This window comes from Eucyclogobius newberryi, unplaced genomic scaffold (genome assembly GCF_026437365.1).
Source record: "Eucyclogobius newberryi isolate DKJ021-1_F unplaced genomic scaffold, fEucNew1.0.hap1 SCAF_15, whole genome shotgun sequence".
Lineage (NCBI taxonomy): Eukaryota > Metazoa > Chordata > Actinopteri > Gobiiformes > Gobiidae > Eucyclogobius > Eucyclogobius newberryi.
The window spans coordinates 11,076,601-11,093,978 of NW_027315779.1; the positions used below are offsets into that span (position 1 = coordinate 11,076,601).

General features: G+C 39.5%; 1 protein-coding gene across 2 annotated transcripts in view; it reads left to right on the forward strand.

Annotated features, from left to right (window-relative positions):
* larp1 (La ribonucleoprotein 1, translational regulator) overlaps positions 1-17,378 on the forward strand; it is a 53,341-nt gene that overhangs the window by 14,726 nt on the left and 21,237 nt on the right. The window contains exons 2-8 of one of the 2 annotated variants that reach the window (XM_072446021.1): positions 2,184-2,248; positions 3,331-3,396; positions 8,337-8,396; positions 11,017-11,167; positions 12,892-13,026; positions 15,565-15,711; positions 16,958-17,120. In XM_072446021.1, the coding sequence (XP_072302122.1) occupies positions 2,184-2,248; positions 3,331-3,396; positions 8,337-8,396; positions 11,017-11,167; positions 12,892-13,026; positions 15,565-15,711; positions 16,958-17,120 (787 nt within the window). The remainder of the gene's footprint in view (positions 1-2,183; positions 2,249-3,330; positions 3,397-8,336; positions 8,397-11,016; positions 11,168-12,891; positions 13,027-15,564; positions 15,712-16,957; positions 17,121-17,378) is intronic. The other variant, XM_072446022.1, reaches the window with a different exon arrangement.

Consider the following 17,378-nt stretch of genomic DNA (forward strand, 5'->3'; position numbering starts at 1 on the left):
AAAAGCCCAAACCCCCAGTGAACCGTGCAACTGTGGGTGGGTTTACACCTTTGTAAACTCTGATAAGAGGAATATGGGCCAACGTGAAAGGGCCTGAGGCCTGGGCCACATCAACAAAAACTAATATCTCAATACTTTACATTCTGGGAATGTTTTAGTTCTTGGTTATGACCTGGTTTAAACTTGCTTTAGTCCTTTTTAGTCCCCACTTCAGTACCCAAAACTCTTGAATACAATTTTGTATATTTCTGTGTAGTTGAGAGTAAATGGTACACAATATATATTATATATTTACTATGTATACATAATATATGTATATGTGTATGTGTATATAACTGAGTATGGGGTTTTGTTATTAAAAAGAAAAGCAAGTTCAAATAGTCAGTGGCTGACATTCAGCAAATCTGCAAAAATATGATGTTTGAGTATATATACTTGAATACTTGAAGTATTTTGACCAATTTTGTTTCGGGGAATTTTCCCAAAATTGTTCACCCCTTTGCAACTCTAGCTACAATCCTGCAGATCTATAGCTAAAGCTAGAAACGATCCATCGTAGTTGCCACGTTTAGCTCATTCTTAGCAGCCCGGTGGCAGAGTGGCTAGCGCGTGCATCACGGCAAGAAGGTCGTGGAAACATGCACAGAAGGTAAAATCCCTCCAGCTAGAGTAGGATGTGTCAAATGCAGAGAACAAAGTGTACTTTAACCTTCTCAGCTCAAGCATTCTCCATTATAATTGTGTAAAGTGCATTTCATAAACGGCTTGTACAGGCAGCAGTTCAACAAAGAAATACTGTTGCTTGCGTTAAACTGGGCTCGTATGAAATTGTGAAGGACCTTGTGATTCCCAGCCCTGATCCACTTCTTATTTTGGTCCCAACGTGAAAACTTTCAGATCAGAACCCCTGTCCTCAAAAACATGGATTGAAGTCTTCTGAATTAGAAATGGGGCTGTGATATTAATCATACTCTTATTGTTATTGCACTTTGAATCACAGTGTTCCCATATGGCAGGCCTCCACAAACTACAACCTATCCCGTTTTATTCTCCTCAAACCTGCTCCCGCTGACGTCTAGATCTGTGCAAACTTGTTCTGAAATGTCAGTTTCTAGCACTAAATCTGTACTTTGAAGAAAAATGTGCTATTGGATCGTTTTCCCAAAGTCGTGCCGCTCCAATTACAATACAAACATGTCAGAATGCATTAGAATGTCAAACCAGCAGGTGAACGTTGGTAAATGTGAAATGTTCTGTGTTTTTTTTCTGTGGCGGCGTAAGCAATGCTCAAAGGTTGATTTAGGGTTTGTGGCACTATCTGAAAAACACTTATGCCCGTGGAATTTGAAAAAGTATTTCTTGTAGAAATATTTTAAGAGGATTATGATTATCAGGTTAAGAGGTTGAGCCACAAATCTAGTGTGTCAAAATTGGCGCTGCAGTTTGAATTGTCCAAATTGTTAGTTTAGCTGTTCATTCTTCAGTCTTCTCTCAACTGTTAATGCTCCTGGATGTTTAGCAGATTAAAATGAGCAAAACATAAGAAAAAAAGGTAGATTTTGCCACCCAAATCATCTAGCGCTAGACATTAACTATGACGGACTTTGCTTTTTCGTGATCAAAGTCTTGACAGACCAGGGACGAAGAGAAATCTCAGGTCTCCAACATCAACATAATTGCGACTAATCAAAAAAAAGAGACATTTCCAAAGATCAGAAAGATTTTGACATAATATGGTAATTTATTACTTCTGTTGCTGTTTTATGAAAATACTGCTTTGTTTTTGGTCAACAAATGGCAAATACTCACTTTCTCCAGGAGCCAGCATTTGTTTTGTAAATGCTTTGACAAAAAAGTGAGAAATTGACAGTGCAGTTCAATTTGGACATCTGGGCACATATTAGCGTTTTACTTGAGCGGCAGTCGTTTGATTGGAAAAGGGCTTCTCCGGCTGCTTCGATGAGTTCCATTTGATTGCAGAGGCTTAAGTTGATATTATATTGCATTGTTTAGGGGCGTGGCCGTGGGCGGATCCGACCCGCATAAGGGGTAAATTGGTAAATAGGTGATAAACATTTAGGCCTCGTTTAATCCCTGTTTTGTCTTTGTTTGTTCGTGAGGCTTGAGCAATGTTTTCGTGGTAAAGTTCAATTTGTTAAATGCGTTCTTTTCCATTTTGACAGAATCGACTGGTCCGGCCAAAGTGGTGAAAGCCGGAAACCCACCTAAAACCAGACGAGGAGGAAAGGTAAAGACTAATTCAGTTATTCAAAGCGTATTTTGCCCACGCATTTTGTAAACATACAACATTAACTGTGTGGATCCTGAAACCACCAAGGTTTTATTTTATGTATTAATCAGGCTTGACAATTGACTATTTTTGTCTCTTTGCCTTCATTTTTCACATTGTATAACTTAAGATGTATGCACGGGAATCCAAACATACATTATTCCACTTTTTAAACTGTTTTTGAGACCACATTGAGGCTAAAAGATGCTCTTTATTTTAGTCAATAGTGTAATTTTCAACTCGTGATTTGTCTAATATTAATTCTAATAAAGCTCATTCAAAAAATAGGGCTGCAGCTTGTGATCATTTTGCTAATAGATCAGTCTAACGATTATTCTTTCGATTAGTTGTTCGGAACGCAAATGCCACGTGATGTACGGATGTTTTACTGAATGAAGCTGAAGTGAAGCAGTTTGAGGATCCCGGCGGAGCACGTTTATAAACACAGAGTACACGACATTTGAGGGCCGTACTCGCCTAAAGAAACTCTTGGTTGACAAACGGCGCGTCCTATTGACAGAGTTTGTGCAAAAGCAAATATTTATACAGCAAAGTACCAGTAAACGGTGCATTTATATGTTAGCTGTAAGTATAATTTAGCTTAAACCCATGATTCAGTCCAAAACCTTCCACTAACTCTACATCTTGTAACGTATACATTCTTTTTAAATAACTGGTCAGCGAATCAAAATGTTCGTCGACATTGATCGATCGATTAATCGACTAAACGTCTGAAGGATTACAGCCCCACTAAACTTGCATGTTTACCACGCCCTTTTCGTGCAATCGCGGCTCAGTTTAAGTCATTAAACTCGGGTTCCGAAACGTGCCATGAGCGGAGAACGTGTGAATAAACCAGATAACGATTAATCCAATTAGTTGACAGTCATTCCAAAAATCGATTAGTTGCGATAAATGGATTGAAACTAAAACTGATCAGGAAAGGTCAAATGTTGTCCTGTTATTTTCTAGTATCCATACAAAATGTTCTCTCCCCCCCCCCCCCCCCCCCCCCCCCCCCCCCATAATTTGTCTAGCAGGTCGGGGATTTCGGCGACGCGACCAACTGGCCAACCCCCGGAGAGATCGCCACAAAAGACACTCAGGTAAACACGTTTTCCTATCGACTTCTAACAACTGGAATGCGTTGGTTTGAAAAATGTGGCCCTCTTTAGCGAAAAGGCAAGGAGGCAAAGGAGTGCGTCTTTACTTCTCGAATCGCGCGGGAGGTTTTATATCCCACAAACCAGCGGGCAACATGTCGGTCATGCAGCAAAACATTCACACACTTTGAGTTTCCAACATTTTTTGCGTGATATTCCATAGATTAAATTGTGGCTGCGAACTACGTGGACTCAAAAATACGTACAAAACTATATAACAGATTAAATCGAAACGTCAAAAGCCCACCGTAATTCTCAGGAATACTTTGTCCATAAATATTCTTTGTCCAGAAGCCTTCAGTCACCACATTTCAACATTTATTTGGTTGATCGTGTTTTTAAAAAGTCCTTAATCACTTCTGAATCACGCAAACTATCGCCACTTCATTAAATGTCCCCTGTGCATGTCTGTGCCGCGGCAACGTTCAACATCGCCACCCCAGAGAACTTTGCTTTATGTAATTATCACACTGAAATGCGACTTAACGGCAAAAATAAAGGGGCAATTAATTTCAATGTGGAAGAGCTCCTCTGTCACAAACTGTTCAACAGCTACAAGAGCAAATGCCGACTTCAGGATATAGATTGTTCCCACATATAGACCAAAAATGGGACAAATAACATGGTTCAAAAGGTCCAAATCTGTTTAAATATCCAGTAATGCTAATGGTAGCTTTGGGCTAAATGCTACGAGGCGATGCTTGCGTCGCCGGCTGTATTTTAACTTTTCTGGTGTAACGCCATGTCAACAACCTTCATTGAGACTCTGCTGCCATCTGCTTGAATTGATTGTGCCTAAAATACGCATAATATGTCGGAAACGTCTTAAAATTGTAAAAATTTTGTGTTTTGGTGAGTTTCCGCTCAGACCAAGCCCCCATTCAGTATTTATTGTAAACGTTTTCTTTGCACAAGTGGGGTATTTTTTTCTATTTTCTTGCTGCCCAGTAAGATTTGAGGTGTAAAGTGCCAAATTAGTAAATTCTATGACTTAATTGGGTTGTAAGTAAGTTTCATTATCATCATTAAACAATATTATACGTTTGCCGGGTTTACTGGTATTCTCTTGCTTTCGAGTTATTGTATCAGTGGCATAAAGTAGTTAAAATATCCCTGTTTATCGTGATATTTTGAACATCACGCTTCAGAATTGTGACCGTTGTCCCTCGTGCATTTTAGGCCTTGCTCGTTACCTGCTCTTTAAGTTTGCAGGGGCACAAATGGTGAAACGGGAAACCCATTCAAACCCTAAACACATTTGCAACGTGTAGATGGCTTAAGGCATTACCCCCCCACACCCCCCCCCTTGCTCATGTAAACAATACAAGGACTAATCTTTAATCACGCTCCTTTGTCACCTGTCCGTCTCTCTCCAGGCCACGCCCACCGCCACTCATGTGTCTCTAAACTCCTCGTCTCCCGTCAGTTTGCCAAGTACTCTTCATTATGGCGACTCCAGGGCTGCTGTTATTTTGTTTGTTTGAAGCAAGTACAAAAAAACATAATATACAATTTTCCTTAGTCTCTTTACCGACTGTTCGATGTCTATTACAAAAGAATAATCCTAACAATAATTTTATCGTCGTAATCAAATGCTATTAAAAGCAGACTTTTTATAACAGAGTGGCATTAAACCAAATATCAAAGAAAGTTCCTTCAATAATGCACTTTATCTGTAAATCTAGAAGCATTGTATTTCTTTTTTTTTTAGCTTTATTTGGTTGAAACGTATTTAATAAGTCTCAATGTACAAAGGAAATAATCGTTTGATAACCTTGAAGTTCACCAACTCTTGAATCCATCTTATTTGGCTCTGGTTAACTCGTTTGCAGTCCGCACCCGTGGTTTAGCATTAGCATCAGCATTTGGGACCCTCAGGCGGGACTGGAACCAATTGCTGAGCAGCATTGTGGTTGAGGGCATAAGTCAAAACAACCGAACCCAAAGAAACATGGCGCCGCCGACGTGGCATGCTTTTCTGAACACTGCGTTTAACACGATTTTAGATGTTTCTGCTGCTTCCGCTGATGTTACGCTTCCACCTATCACTTAAGTGTGTATATATTATTTTTTTTTTTCAATGTTTCCCAGATTGAGTCAAGAGTGAGACACGGAGCAATCATTTGACTAGTTTACTACCAAACTGATCATTGGAGACGGCCCTTAAATACCAGAAATATTACTTTTACAGATTACACCAGATGTTTCTTGCTCTCGTTAATGTCATTTTTAATATTGTTCCGTCGTCGTAAATGTTTTGATTGATCTTGAACATGGCATTAATTTTAAAGGTGAACCGGCTGCCTTGACTCCGCTTACCTCGACAGGCTGAAGTGTCATGAGGACGGGAATAGTCCGCAGGCTCCAGGTTCAGGGGGGCAACAGGAGCAGGGGCCAGGGATGTCCTTTTAGGGATCCCCTTAGATAAACGCTCCCCTGGATCCTGGAGCTATTTATACAGAAGAGCCACGGACTGTCACGTAGCAATGAGCGAGGATGGTAGCGCTGAAAGTCAAAGTTTAGATAAACCTGTTTTCAATGAGGAAATCACCCACAAAAGGGATATTTTATACTATTGGAATCTTATTTTCAATCTCTTTAAACCCGTTATGTATACGTTTCGATATGTGGCCCAACTCTAGTCCCAGTTTATTTTAGTTTGGTTCTTTTTTTTTTGTGTTTTGATTTTTCTGAGCATTTAAACACGATATAACACGGATCCCTCATCAAAAGCACTGTGTTGTATTTAGGTTCATTCACATGTCTGAGCCTCAGAAAACACAGATACAAAGTTTCCAGTTTTGTGACATCATAGGTGAGAGATCCAATGCGTTGTTTTTGAGTTCATAAATCATCTCTGGACTTGAACGTTACAACGGCGGGGCTGCATTAGCATGTCAGGTTGTAATTGCCTCTGCTGCCAGTAGATGGACCTCTAATTCAATTCCTTACATGGGAAATGCCTGACAGATATGAAGTCTCGTGTGCTTTTTGTAGATTTTATTTGTTGTTTGAAGTTCACTAGATTCACAGGTACTGACGTGTTTAAAGGACAACAATTAGACGACTAACGCATAATATGTGTCCTTTAAACAATTCAACAAACGTGGATATCGCCGTGAATGAAATGTAGTAACTGGTGGACAAATAGTTATTAGTATTTACAAGACATTAACCTTCACGTTTTTACATCCAAGCTTAGAAATGTCAATGAGTAATTTTAAAGCTTAAATATTTAGACTTCACGTGTCAGCGCTGCCTTTATTAATAGAGGAGTCGTATTATGCAACATTTCAAACTAAAAATAGCCAACGATGAGGGAGTAATGTGGGCCAGGCTGAAATAGTAGACAGAATGAATAGATGTTACTGAATAATAGGACAAGCGCACCCACACAAATCCCACCTTCACGGAGTCGACTTCATTCTCAAACCCCGGCCAACGCTGTAGTTTAGACCTCGACAAACGCGCTCTGAAGTGCGTGGGATTCTTGAACTTAAACTAATGGTTATTTTAGAAGTCGACTAGTCATTATTTCTGTTGTACATGGAGACTTCTTACATTTTTTTAACCAAATAAATGTTGCAATATGCTGATGTCGGGGTCCGAGCCTTTAGTTGTGAAGTCGATTAATCGGTCAATGTTGTCCTAGACCAGGAGTTTCCAAACTTTTCAGGCCGGCGCCCCCAAAATAAAACTGCAACCGATTCGGGACCCTTAAAGTAAATTAAATTTGGTGAAATATATACAATTCGCCTTATTTGTTGTTTATTGTGTTTTCTGTCCCAGTTTCACTTAAACATTCTGTTTTCAATTCAAAATACATTTAATACAGTGTAATTTTAAAGTTAAAGCTTGAAATCACCCCGCGATACCCACTTTAGGAACCATCCCTTTTTCGGATTGTAAAGGACTTATATAGACCTCATTATGGAGTGAGTCATCCGTTTGAATTGTTTATCTATTTTGCCTTTTTACTCACAAATATGCGATTTACTATATGGTCAAATCAGAAAGATAGTTTTGAGCAGTTTTGCTGATTCCACGTTCCCTTTTAGTCGTCTAATTGATGCACCTAGACTGAAGGCTTCTAGATAAAGTACACTTACACTGTCTTTGTTTTATAAAAGCTCTTTTCGTATACGTTTTTGACTCCGAATAGTCCAGATAATGATTACGATGATCAAAATGCGACTAATTATTAATGCAGTCGACCACTGATTCCTGTTAGTGTAGCAGTTCTCTCAAAAGTTAAAGGGCCTATGACAGTTTTTTACGACTTTCTAATTATAACTTTATTTGGTGTACATATAAATTATAGTTTTACACCTATCAAGCAGGTATTTGTGGAGAAAACATTGAAAAGTCTGAAGAAAACGACAGGAAGTGACATCACAGCAGGGACACTCATTCCAGTCAAAGCAGAATTTACACAAAGAAACCATTTTACCCAGCTGTTAACATGAATTCAACAAAATAAAGTTGCTCTCATATATTTTTATCCGTCAAATAAAAAGAAAGTGAAATTTGAGTTTTGGCCCAGTGTTTGCTGGGCAATTTTCTAGTGTGATGTAATCGATTTACAAATAGGAAGTGAAATATTAAACCTTAAAAAATGTGCTATTCTGTGATAACAATTTAATGATTTTTGGCTAAATTCAAACTATATTGAACTGCTTTTTAGCTCAACGAGTCGTCCGACCTGCAGGGGGCGCTTTAATACTCGTGAACCAAATCCAACTATTAAAACAGAATTCTAATCCCCCGTCATTGTCGTCGTCACATTTCCCCACGCCGTTGTGTGCGTCATGTCCGGTGTTTGTGTGTGTGTGTGTCCATCTCATTTGTGCTGTGTCTAAACTGCTGTTCCCCCCTTTGTTCAGATGGAGGCAGTGTCGAGCCCGTCCTCTGTCAGGCAGGTCAGAGACTCGTGGAGAGCTGCTGTAAGTCCAAACCTGAGGCAAAAAACTGTGAGAGACTAATGTCACTAATGAATTACTCTGAGGGGGCTTACGATGGAACATGGATCATATCAACACAAACATGGGGGATTTTAACATAAAGATGGATGATACAGATCATTCAAGTCGTGTTGTAGTCGTGCGGGCTAAAACGATATAATCATGGCCATTTTATAGATTGAATTTCAGTTCAATCTATACTCTTAAAAAGTAAACCTGAATGTAAAAGGTGTTTATCTGGCCGTTTAAGTGTGTTATTAGGTTTTTAACGTTATCATTCAGAAAGTTTGATTCAAAAACTGCTTAGAACAGAGGAATTATGATATTTTACACAGTTTGAATAAGAGAAAATTAAGTTTTCATAATTAGGAAAAAAGTTAAATACTACACTAAAATTGTTGATATTGTTTCGGCGATAGCCAAAAGGCTAAAAAGGGCAAATATCGGTTTAATATATTGGTCTATATTGTGTCAAAAGTTACATTGGAGGCAAGGCTCGAGCGCATTAGCTAGTATCAAGTTTTAAATGTTAGCATCGTGGCAGCACTATCCAGAGTAAACAGCAGATTCTCTTTCATCTCAACATTTCAAAACCCTCCATAACTCATTTTGCATTCACGTCATCGCAGTAACGTTCAAGGGATTTATATTTCTTCATTTGCCTCGACTGGGCTGTCTGTGTCTTCACATCTGGTTCATCTGCTCCTGAGCTCGTGCTTAACAAGTCAATGTTACGATGTAACGATAGATATTTACACAGAAATATGGTCCATGGCAGTGATGCAGGGCTGTCTTTTGACCCATGAGTCAGGTCGGGCCAAGAAGGTCACATTTCAATGCAGCAGGTTCTAAACTGCAGACCCGTACATCACATGTCCACGCCGTGTGTCTTTGCGTTTCACCCAGTCTAGATTAATTTCCTCATTAGACTCATTTCTCCGTGAATATGAGTCTGATTGTAATAAACACGGAGCGTTTTGAAGCTTAAAATACAGAGAACAGGACGTGTCCCCAGGGCAGTGACCACTGTTGTCGTCTTCTACAGTGTCAAACGCTTGCGCTTCCTGCTAGAGCGCCTCCTGGTGGCCGTTAATGAGCGCAGGGTTCAAATCGTGGGGGAAAAGTTGCAGCTTAATGCCCGAAAACTGCGGTAGTTTTTTTGTGTGTAAATAATGCATAAATGTTGGCTTTAATGAGCATCCCAGGTGAGATGTTACTTCCTGTTGTTTTTCCCACAGATTTTTCAACTTTTCTGTACAAATAGTTTTACTCCCATCGTGTATCTATCATTTTTATTTACAACAGATACAAAGTTGTAATTGCAGCGTGGCTGCAGCGTTTTAAATCTGCAAATTGGGACTAATTGCCTATAAGGTGTAATAAAATTATATTCTCAGTCACATTTTGCTCATCGTAATCATTATCTGGACCGTTAAACTCTAAAACGCAAAAAAAAATGCGTTTTTTTCTTTCTTTCATTTTTATAACAAAGACGCAGACTTTTTTAGCTTAAAATGTCAAAAATGTACTAAACTCAGATTTAGTTCAATAACACACTTTATTAATAAAAATCTATCTAGAAGCCTTCTGTCACCACATTTCACCCTCTATTTGGTGAAACATTTATTTTAAAAGTCACGTTCAGTCATTATTTGACTAGTCGACCGGCGTGATCCTACTATTTACCCATAAATGGAATCGCAGCGCTGCTTTTGTGCGTTTGCAAGGTTTGTTTTGCGCTCAGAGTTCTGGGTTCTGGCCCGAGTTGTGTTTGCGACGGGGAAGTGTCAGGTCTGTGCGAGGAGATAACGCGGGGCCGTCCCAAAAGCAGCGACCAGCCCTTAAACCCCACACTTTAGTATTCTGCTCAAAACAAAACAAAACCACTTTGCTGTCGTCATAGTTACGGCTACAGCAATCTGGAGAAAAGTGACTCGCCGGGCACCGAAGTTTACTTTTGTTTTAATTGAATGCAGGGATTCATTGTGACAAGTCGACTATAAACAAAAATAAACATAGTCGCGAGGTTTGATTATTGTAATTTGGACCAAACGGACTTCAAAACGCACGCGAAAAGAGCTTTTTGTAATGAAAGACGGCAGCGTTATTAAATAAAAATGTCTAAAACATACAAATGGTGTCTGATTTTCATCAATGACGCATGTTGTTCGTAAATATTCTGGACGTAGAAGTCTTCAGTCGCCATATTTAACGTTTAGAGGTTCAAAAAAGTAGTTTATTTTGTGTGAATGGTGCACACACTTTGGATGGGACGAGTGTTGCTGTTATTTCCTTTAGATATAAAGGAAAAGGAACCATTCAACTTTTAATAACTTTTAATTGCTGTAAACATTAATATTTATACCAAATAAAGTAGAAAATAGAAAATCATAGCCATCATACGCACTTTAAACATCAGGACTTAAAAAAACTGATTATTTTCAGCAAAAACTTAAAAAATTGGTGGAAAACAAACCGGTCTAATGCATTTTGTCTGGGCTCTTTCAACTTCTAAGAACCGTTTTGAAGCGGTTGTCACAAGTCGTGTTTTTTGAAAATGCGTTTCATAATGCTTCTTGTCTCGCCACTTGTGTGCTCGCAGCCTCCGAAGCGCTCGACGGGGAAGAAGGAGCTGAAGGAGAAGCGCGAGAGCATCGAGGAGAGCAAAGAGAACCTCAAGGCCAAATCCGACGACTCTGGGGAAGAAAAGAACCAGGACGAGGACGGCCAGCGCAACGGGCCCAAGAAGAAAGGTACGAGGGCTCGACTTTAAATAAAAGACGGCTTGACAAAAGCGTCTCTGTGTGTATCCGACCCAAACTGCACGGGGGTTCATGCAAAAACAACTGTCCACACAGAAAACGGTGTATTTAAAAGACTCACAAATTTCACTCACAAATTGTCGACTGACTCAATTAATCACCTGACGAGTACAAATTCTGACAAATATTTTACCAAATCACACCTTTTAGGCCTCTTCAAAAATTAGCATCTCTATTTTTATTGTGTGTATCCCGATAATGGACGATATTCAAGTCAATCCACCAAAAATGTGTTAAAACGTGTCTTAAAACGTGTGGGTTGAGGTTTAATTAACCGACAAATGTGAAATGGCTGTAAAAAAGTGAAGAAATATCACCTCATACACTTGACTACAAAACCCTTCTTAATATTTAAAAATCTCATAGCTTATTTTAACATTTGGCCTGGCTTCAAAACAACATCTATTCCTCCAGGCGTGGGTCATATTGAAGAGAATGTACATCAAAAATTAGTTTTTTCTGCTATTTACGTTTTTTTTTTTTTTTTTTTTGCAATCAGAAAATCGCTAAAACGCTCATGACTCTGGTTCAAGTGAAAAAGTCAAATCAAAATTCTACTGAAATTATAACGCATTGCACTGCTCAATGTAGCCCGGCCCAACCCCAGGCAATTAATGTTGTTTATTTATACAGGAAACAATTAGAATGCAATAATATTCAGGCTATAAAAGAACAGAGAAAGTGCAACATTCACAGGCATGCACAGACACTTAATGTTTATGTGCTTTTACACAGCCGGACCAGGAAAAAACCTCGTCCTTTTTGCCCTCGTGTATGCATGCTTCTTAAAGATTTTCGCTGCGCCACTAGAATTCCAAAACGTCGCGTCACTGTTACGGCGTACGACACTTCCTGTTTCCTCCCTTCGCTCTGGTCCGTCAGCACAAACTCAAAGCCACGTCACGTGTTCGTTCAAAGAGGAGGAAAAGGGAGAGAAAAAAAAGAGTATTCTTCTTTGTTCCAACTACAGTGTAGCTGCTGCCATCTGCTGGGGGATAGTGGTACTGCAGCAAGGCTTAATTTTGTCCAAACCAGATTGTCATGGTTTTAGAAATAAAGTGTTTCCCTCTTAATTGTAGAAAACAGTTAATCCAGGCTACATTTCTCTCAGTGCTGGATTGTGGAGAGATTATATTTATGCTTTCTACAGCAACAGAAGTATACGTAACTCGCCACTGTCCATTAGAAGAAGAAAAGGAACAGCACTTCCTTTTGTTTGTTTATAAGACTGTTGTTGAGATTATTTCACACGTTTTATTGAACATCAGATCAAGTATTCACCCATTTAAGATCTCGCGATTTTTTGTTCACAACGACAAAATTCATGATAAATATAATTCTTAAACACTGCAACAATAATACCTGATGGTGCAGAATACATTTCGGTTTAAACGACTCCCTAATATTCAGATGTGGAACAAAATACAGACTGTTTACTTGTTATCCACAATGCCAGGATTTTGTTATTTCTATTGATAGTTTTATTGGCATTTTATTTAGTTATTCAATTTTTGGTTTTGAAAGGGTACGCATGCAAAAAAAGACTATAAATAAATTATAAATGTAATTAAAATGAGTCCAGTAATTGCGGAGACCCATAAACCACTGTTTGCACACACGGACCTGACCTCTTGTTGTTGTTCCGTCGCGGACAGGAAACAAGCAGAAGTGGGTTCCTCTGATGATCGAGGTGAAGTCGGAAGGACCCAGAGAACGATCGGCGTCGCGGAACAACAGCCGCCCCAACGAGAGCCCGAGAGTGCCCCCTACTGCCCGCAACGACCTGCGAGGTGAGCTTTTTACGCCATTATTCAGGTCACAATATATTCGCGAGAACCTTAAAATGATCATTTACCAGCAAAATTAAGCATTTTTTGTTCAATTTATCGTCCGAAAAATAGACCTAAGTGTAATAACTGTTTTTATCTGCCTGTTTTTGTCACATTTAACGTTATTCTGTCGTTCGGAAAGTTTGATTTTGTGAAATGCGCTCACAAACTTGGGGAACGGTGACATGTCAGACCACGGGAATGACAGAAAATTAAAGATTTCGCCGTCGTTCGGTCACAGTCTCAGTATTTGTGAATAATAATAATAATAATAATAAACAATCATCGCAAGGCTAAGCTGTGATATCGCGCATGAACGATTTGGACTGTTTTTTAGCCCGTGCGTCGAAGCTACGAGAAGAGTTTCGACGAAGAACTGCGTGAAGAAGCAGAAATGTGCTTCACATGCTTCTGTAAATGTCGCGGTTCAGGTTTCGCAGCAATGATCAAACTGCAAGCGCTGATGTTATTGAGCTAATCGAATGTCCAGCCTCTGAAAGCACATGTTGTCATTTGGACTCTACAAACATGTGGTGTCGTTGTTTTAGTCCATCAGCTCCGGAGCTTTAACATTTTACGAGAGGACAGAAGTACAATATTGAACAGAAATCTACTTTTTAAAACGTTCCGAGCCGTAAGACGAAATATGTGTTAAAACATGTCTTTAAATGTATTAGTTGAGGTTTAGATATGAGACAAAATTAAAGTGAAACATCAATAAGATCAATACAAAAAAGTGCAGAAATATCACTTTACACACATTTTTTTATTTGATAAACAGGACTTTTTTCATTTTAAATCCCCTCTTTTTGCAGCATTTTTGACACTGAACGATAAACTCGATTAGATTTGACACATGTTCAAAACAACTTTCAGAATAGTGTTTAAATTTCCGTACGTGGCCCGCCTCCAATACGGACGGCCATTCAAAAACACAAACATCTGATTCTTCTTCCTCCAAAGTCTGAACTCTGCTCGACACCGCGCGCTTTCGGTGACGGGAACAATTTGAAACGGTCGCCGTCTGATCAAAATGTCATTAACTGCGCACGTTTAATAATTTATGATTAAACAGCAGCAGCAGGAAGTGGGCGTGTCAGAGCGAGCGCACACTTCTGCTTTTAAAGAGACACTCGCCACACATTTACCCCGAGAGGAAATTAAGTTCAGTTTAGAAAAGGGACAAACTCTACAGACGTTTGTACTACTAAAGGTATTTGTCGCGAACTGAAAGCTCAATCTGCTTTCGTAGAATGACTACTTTGAAGAGCTTTTAATCTATCTTTATTTTCTGAAAATCCTCATTTGCATCGACCTCTGAGACTCTGGGCAATTCATTATTTGTTGAGCCGTAAAGATAGATCAAAACTGAAATCCTCCATTGTGATCTGCAGCTCTCTGTAGGAGGGATGTCAAGGTTTTTAGTTTAATTGATCATTTTGACTTTGTTTGCTTGGAATGTTCCACAGTGTGACTTAAAACTATCTTCGTTCAGTCACAGGTCCGAGGTCACAGGATTAACGAGTTGGAAATAATGCTGATGTGCAGCGTTTTTGGATGTGCAGCGATTAGATTTTTGCGATTTATGCTTTAAAGTGCCACCTACATGTCGGACGACTCACACGAGGAAATTGCCCAGCAAACACTGGGCCAAAACTCATCTAATATCGCAATTGTTTTTATCTGACAAATAAAATATATGAGAGCGACTTTATTTTGTTGAATTAATGTTTAGAGAGTCAAAAAAGTTGTTTCTTTATGTAAATTCTGCATAAACTTTGACTGGAATGAGTGTCCCTGGTGTCATGTCACTTCCTGTCACTTTCTACATATTTTTCTAACTTTTCTCCACAAATACCTGCTCGATTGGTATAAAACTATAATTTGTATGTACAACAGGTATAAATACACCAAATTAAGTCAAAATTACAAAATCGTAAAAAACCTGTCAGAGGCACTTTAGGCCGCAGTTATTTTATTACAGGGACGGCGCCGCTCCGACAACAATGCTTTCCAAAATAAATGACTGCGGAGGTCATTTAGAAATCGAGAAATTGCTTCACGCGCTCTTATCTTTTTACTTAATACCGCTTTTTACATTTAATTTAATGCTATTTTGCGTTTTCGGTGGTACTTTGTAAAACATTTTTTATAATATATTTTATTTATATTGTAGAAATCAATAATCTAAGTGCAGCGGATCCGTAAACCAAGTAATAAAATAACTAAGGCCTTAACTGAAGCGTTCTGTTCAAAGTTCACATTTTAAACTAGTCAAAGAATCCCATGCATTTCAGAACATGTTTGTAGCAGAATAAAGCTAGATATTTAGTTGTTTGCAGAGGAAATTATTTTACCTAAATTATTGAAATCTTGGTGTTTTGGTACAGTAATACCAGTGTTTTCGTACAGTAACTGAAAAGTGGCACGGTGCATGTTTGAACATGGCGTGTGTTGGTGTTTGTGTTTCTCCTGACCTTGTGCTTGTTCCCCTGTCAGACTGGCACTCGCAGAAGTACGAGCGCGAGTGGAGAGACGACCACGACGAGGTGTCGAGCGTGAAGAGCGAAGGGGCCCCGTTCAGAGGCGGCTTCCGGGGCCGGGGCAGGGGCCGGGGCCGGGGTCGAGGCAGGGGGGCCGGCAGAGGTGAGGCCAGACTTCAGCTTTCAGGTCCTGCGACGTGATATCCCAAAAAATATCCAGAAGAAGAGTTGACATTTGTTGAACAACCAAATTGCTCAGTGACTTAGACCAGGGACGCCCAATACAGAGGCTGTGAGATCCATCGCGTCGAAACGTGCCGGAAAGTGCTGAAAAGCGCCGGAAAGCTACGGAAAGTTCCGAAGCGCGCCGGAAAGCTCCGAAGCGCGCCGTGTAATGCAGAGGAAGGAGGAGAGATGAAGTTCTGGTTAAGCTCAACCTTCTATCATTTAGCGTAGTTGTGGTCAGTATATTTTATTTTCAAAATACTCAGCTGTATTAAATGGTCTAGTTAAATAGCAGATTTTCTCTCTCCTTTTTATATTGCACATTTGTATATGATAAACAATATTAGGCGAATAATGAAACCCTACATTGTGTTTCTATTGCTGAATTATGGTTAAACAAAAATAAAAACCTTAATACTAACTATAAAAATAATACTAAATTATACAATTATTTAGATCTATTGGTAGATCTTCGGGCTTTGTCGAATATAAAAGTAGTTGAAAATGAGCTGAAAATGTGTGGGTACCCCTGGTTTAGACCCTAGAACTCACAACGCTCCAAATCTGCAAATAAGGGTTTCGCCATCACAAACGTACAGATAACACAATATTGGCTGATGTAATAATTGACATTGCCAACAAGGGTCTCCATCTGAGAGTAAAGGTTGAAAAAGTCAGATTTTTTTCTTCCTTATTCTGTCTAAAAAAAAGCCTCGACACTGCCAGAGGCTTTTGAGGCTCAGTCTGTGGTCTCAGTCTCCCAGACGTACTTTCTACAAATGCTTCTAGGGACCAGCATCTTTCCATATGTTTTTATTCTGTAGCACTTTGAGTTCAAATGTAAAGTGCACTACAAATAAAAGCTATTATCACAATAATATCAACGCTGAGGTACTTAACTGCCGTATTATCATTTACAATATCGTGCACAATTCATCAAAATTGCAATTTCGGTTGACACAATTTGCAAATCTCAAAGGCTGCACTTTTTGTAGTGCCACAAACGCCAACATTTCTTCTTGTCTTATTCTGCTTAAACACTGCTAACCTGTAGTTCAGATCTGTACAAACATTTTTGCATAATTTTTCTCAAACCGCACAACCCCTGAGAATGATAGTCTGAACCTCTGCACAGCGCAAAGCAAAGTACACACTCTCAAGCACGTGGTTTGCCTCGTTTTCAGGTCACTACGAGTACCACTACGGCTACAAGTCCTACGACGTGAAAGACGGGCCGTACGCGCAGAAGTTTGGGAACGCCGTCACCTATTACTACGACAACATGAGCAGCAGCGACCTGTACTCGGCGGACCAGGACCTGCTCAAGGACTACATCAAGAGGCAGATGTGAGTCGCTGCTTTGGGCCGTTTGAGAAGCGCTCAAATCCTTCGTCTGGACATAAATCTCAAGAGTTTGTGTCTAGCACGTGGTGTCGGGTCGATGAGACCATTTTCAAATCAAATGTTGGTTTAATTTACACTTACAAAAACATATCAGTTAGATGTTGTTGTAGTTTGTTAAAACCCAAAACCACCTGCAATTGCACAGTCAGAAAAGTACCGTATTTTCCGGACTATAAATTGCACCGGAGTATAAGTCGCACC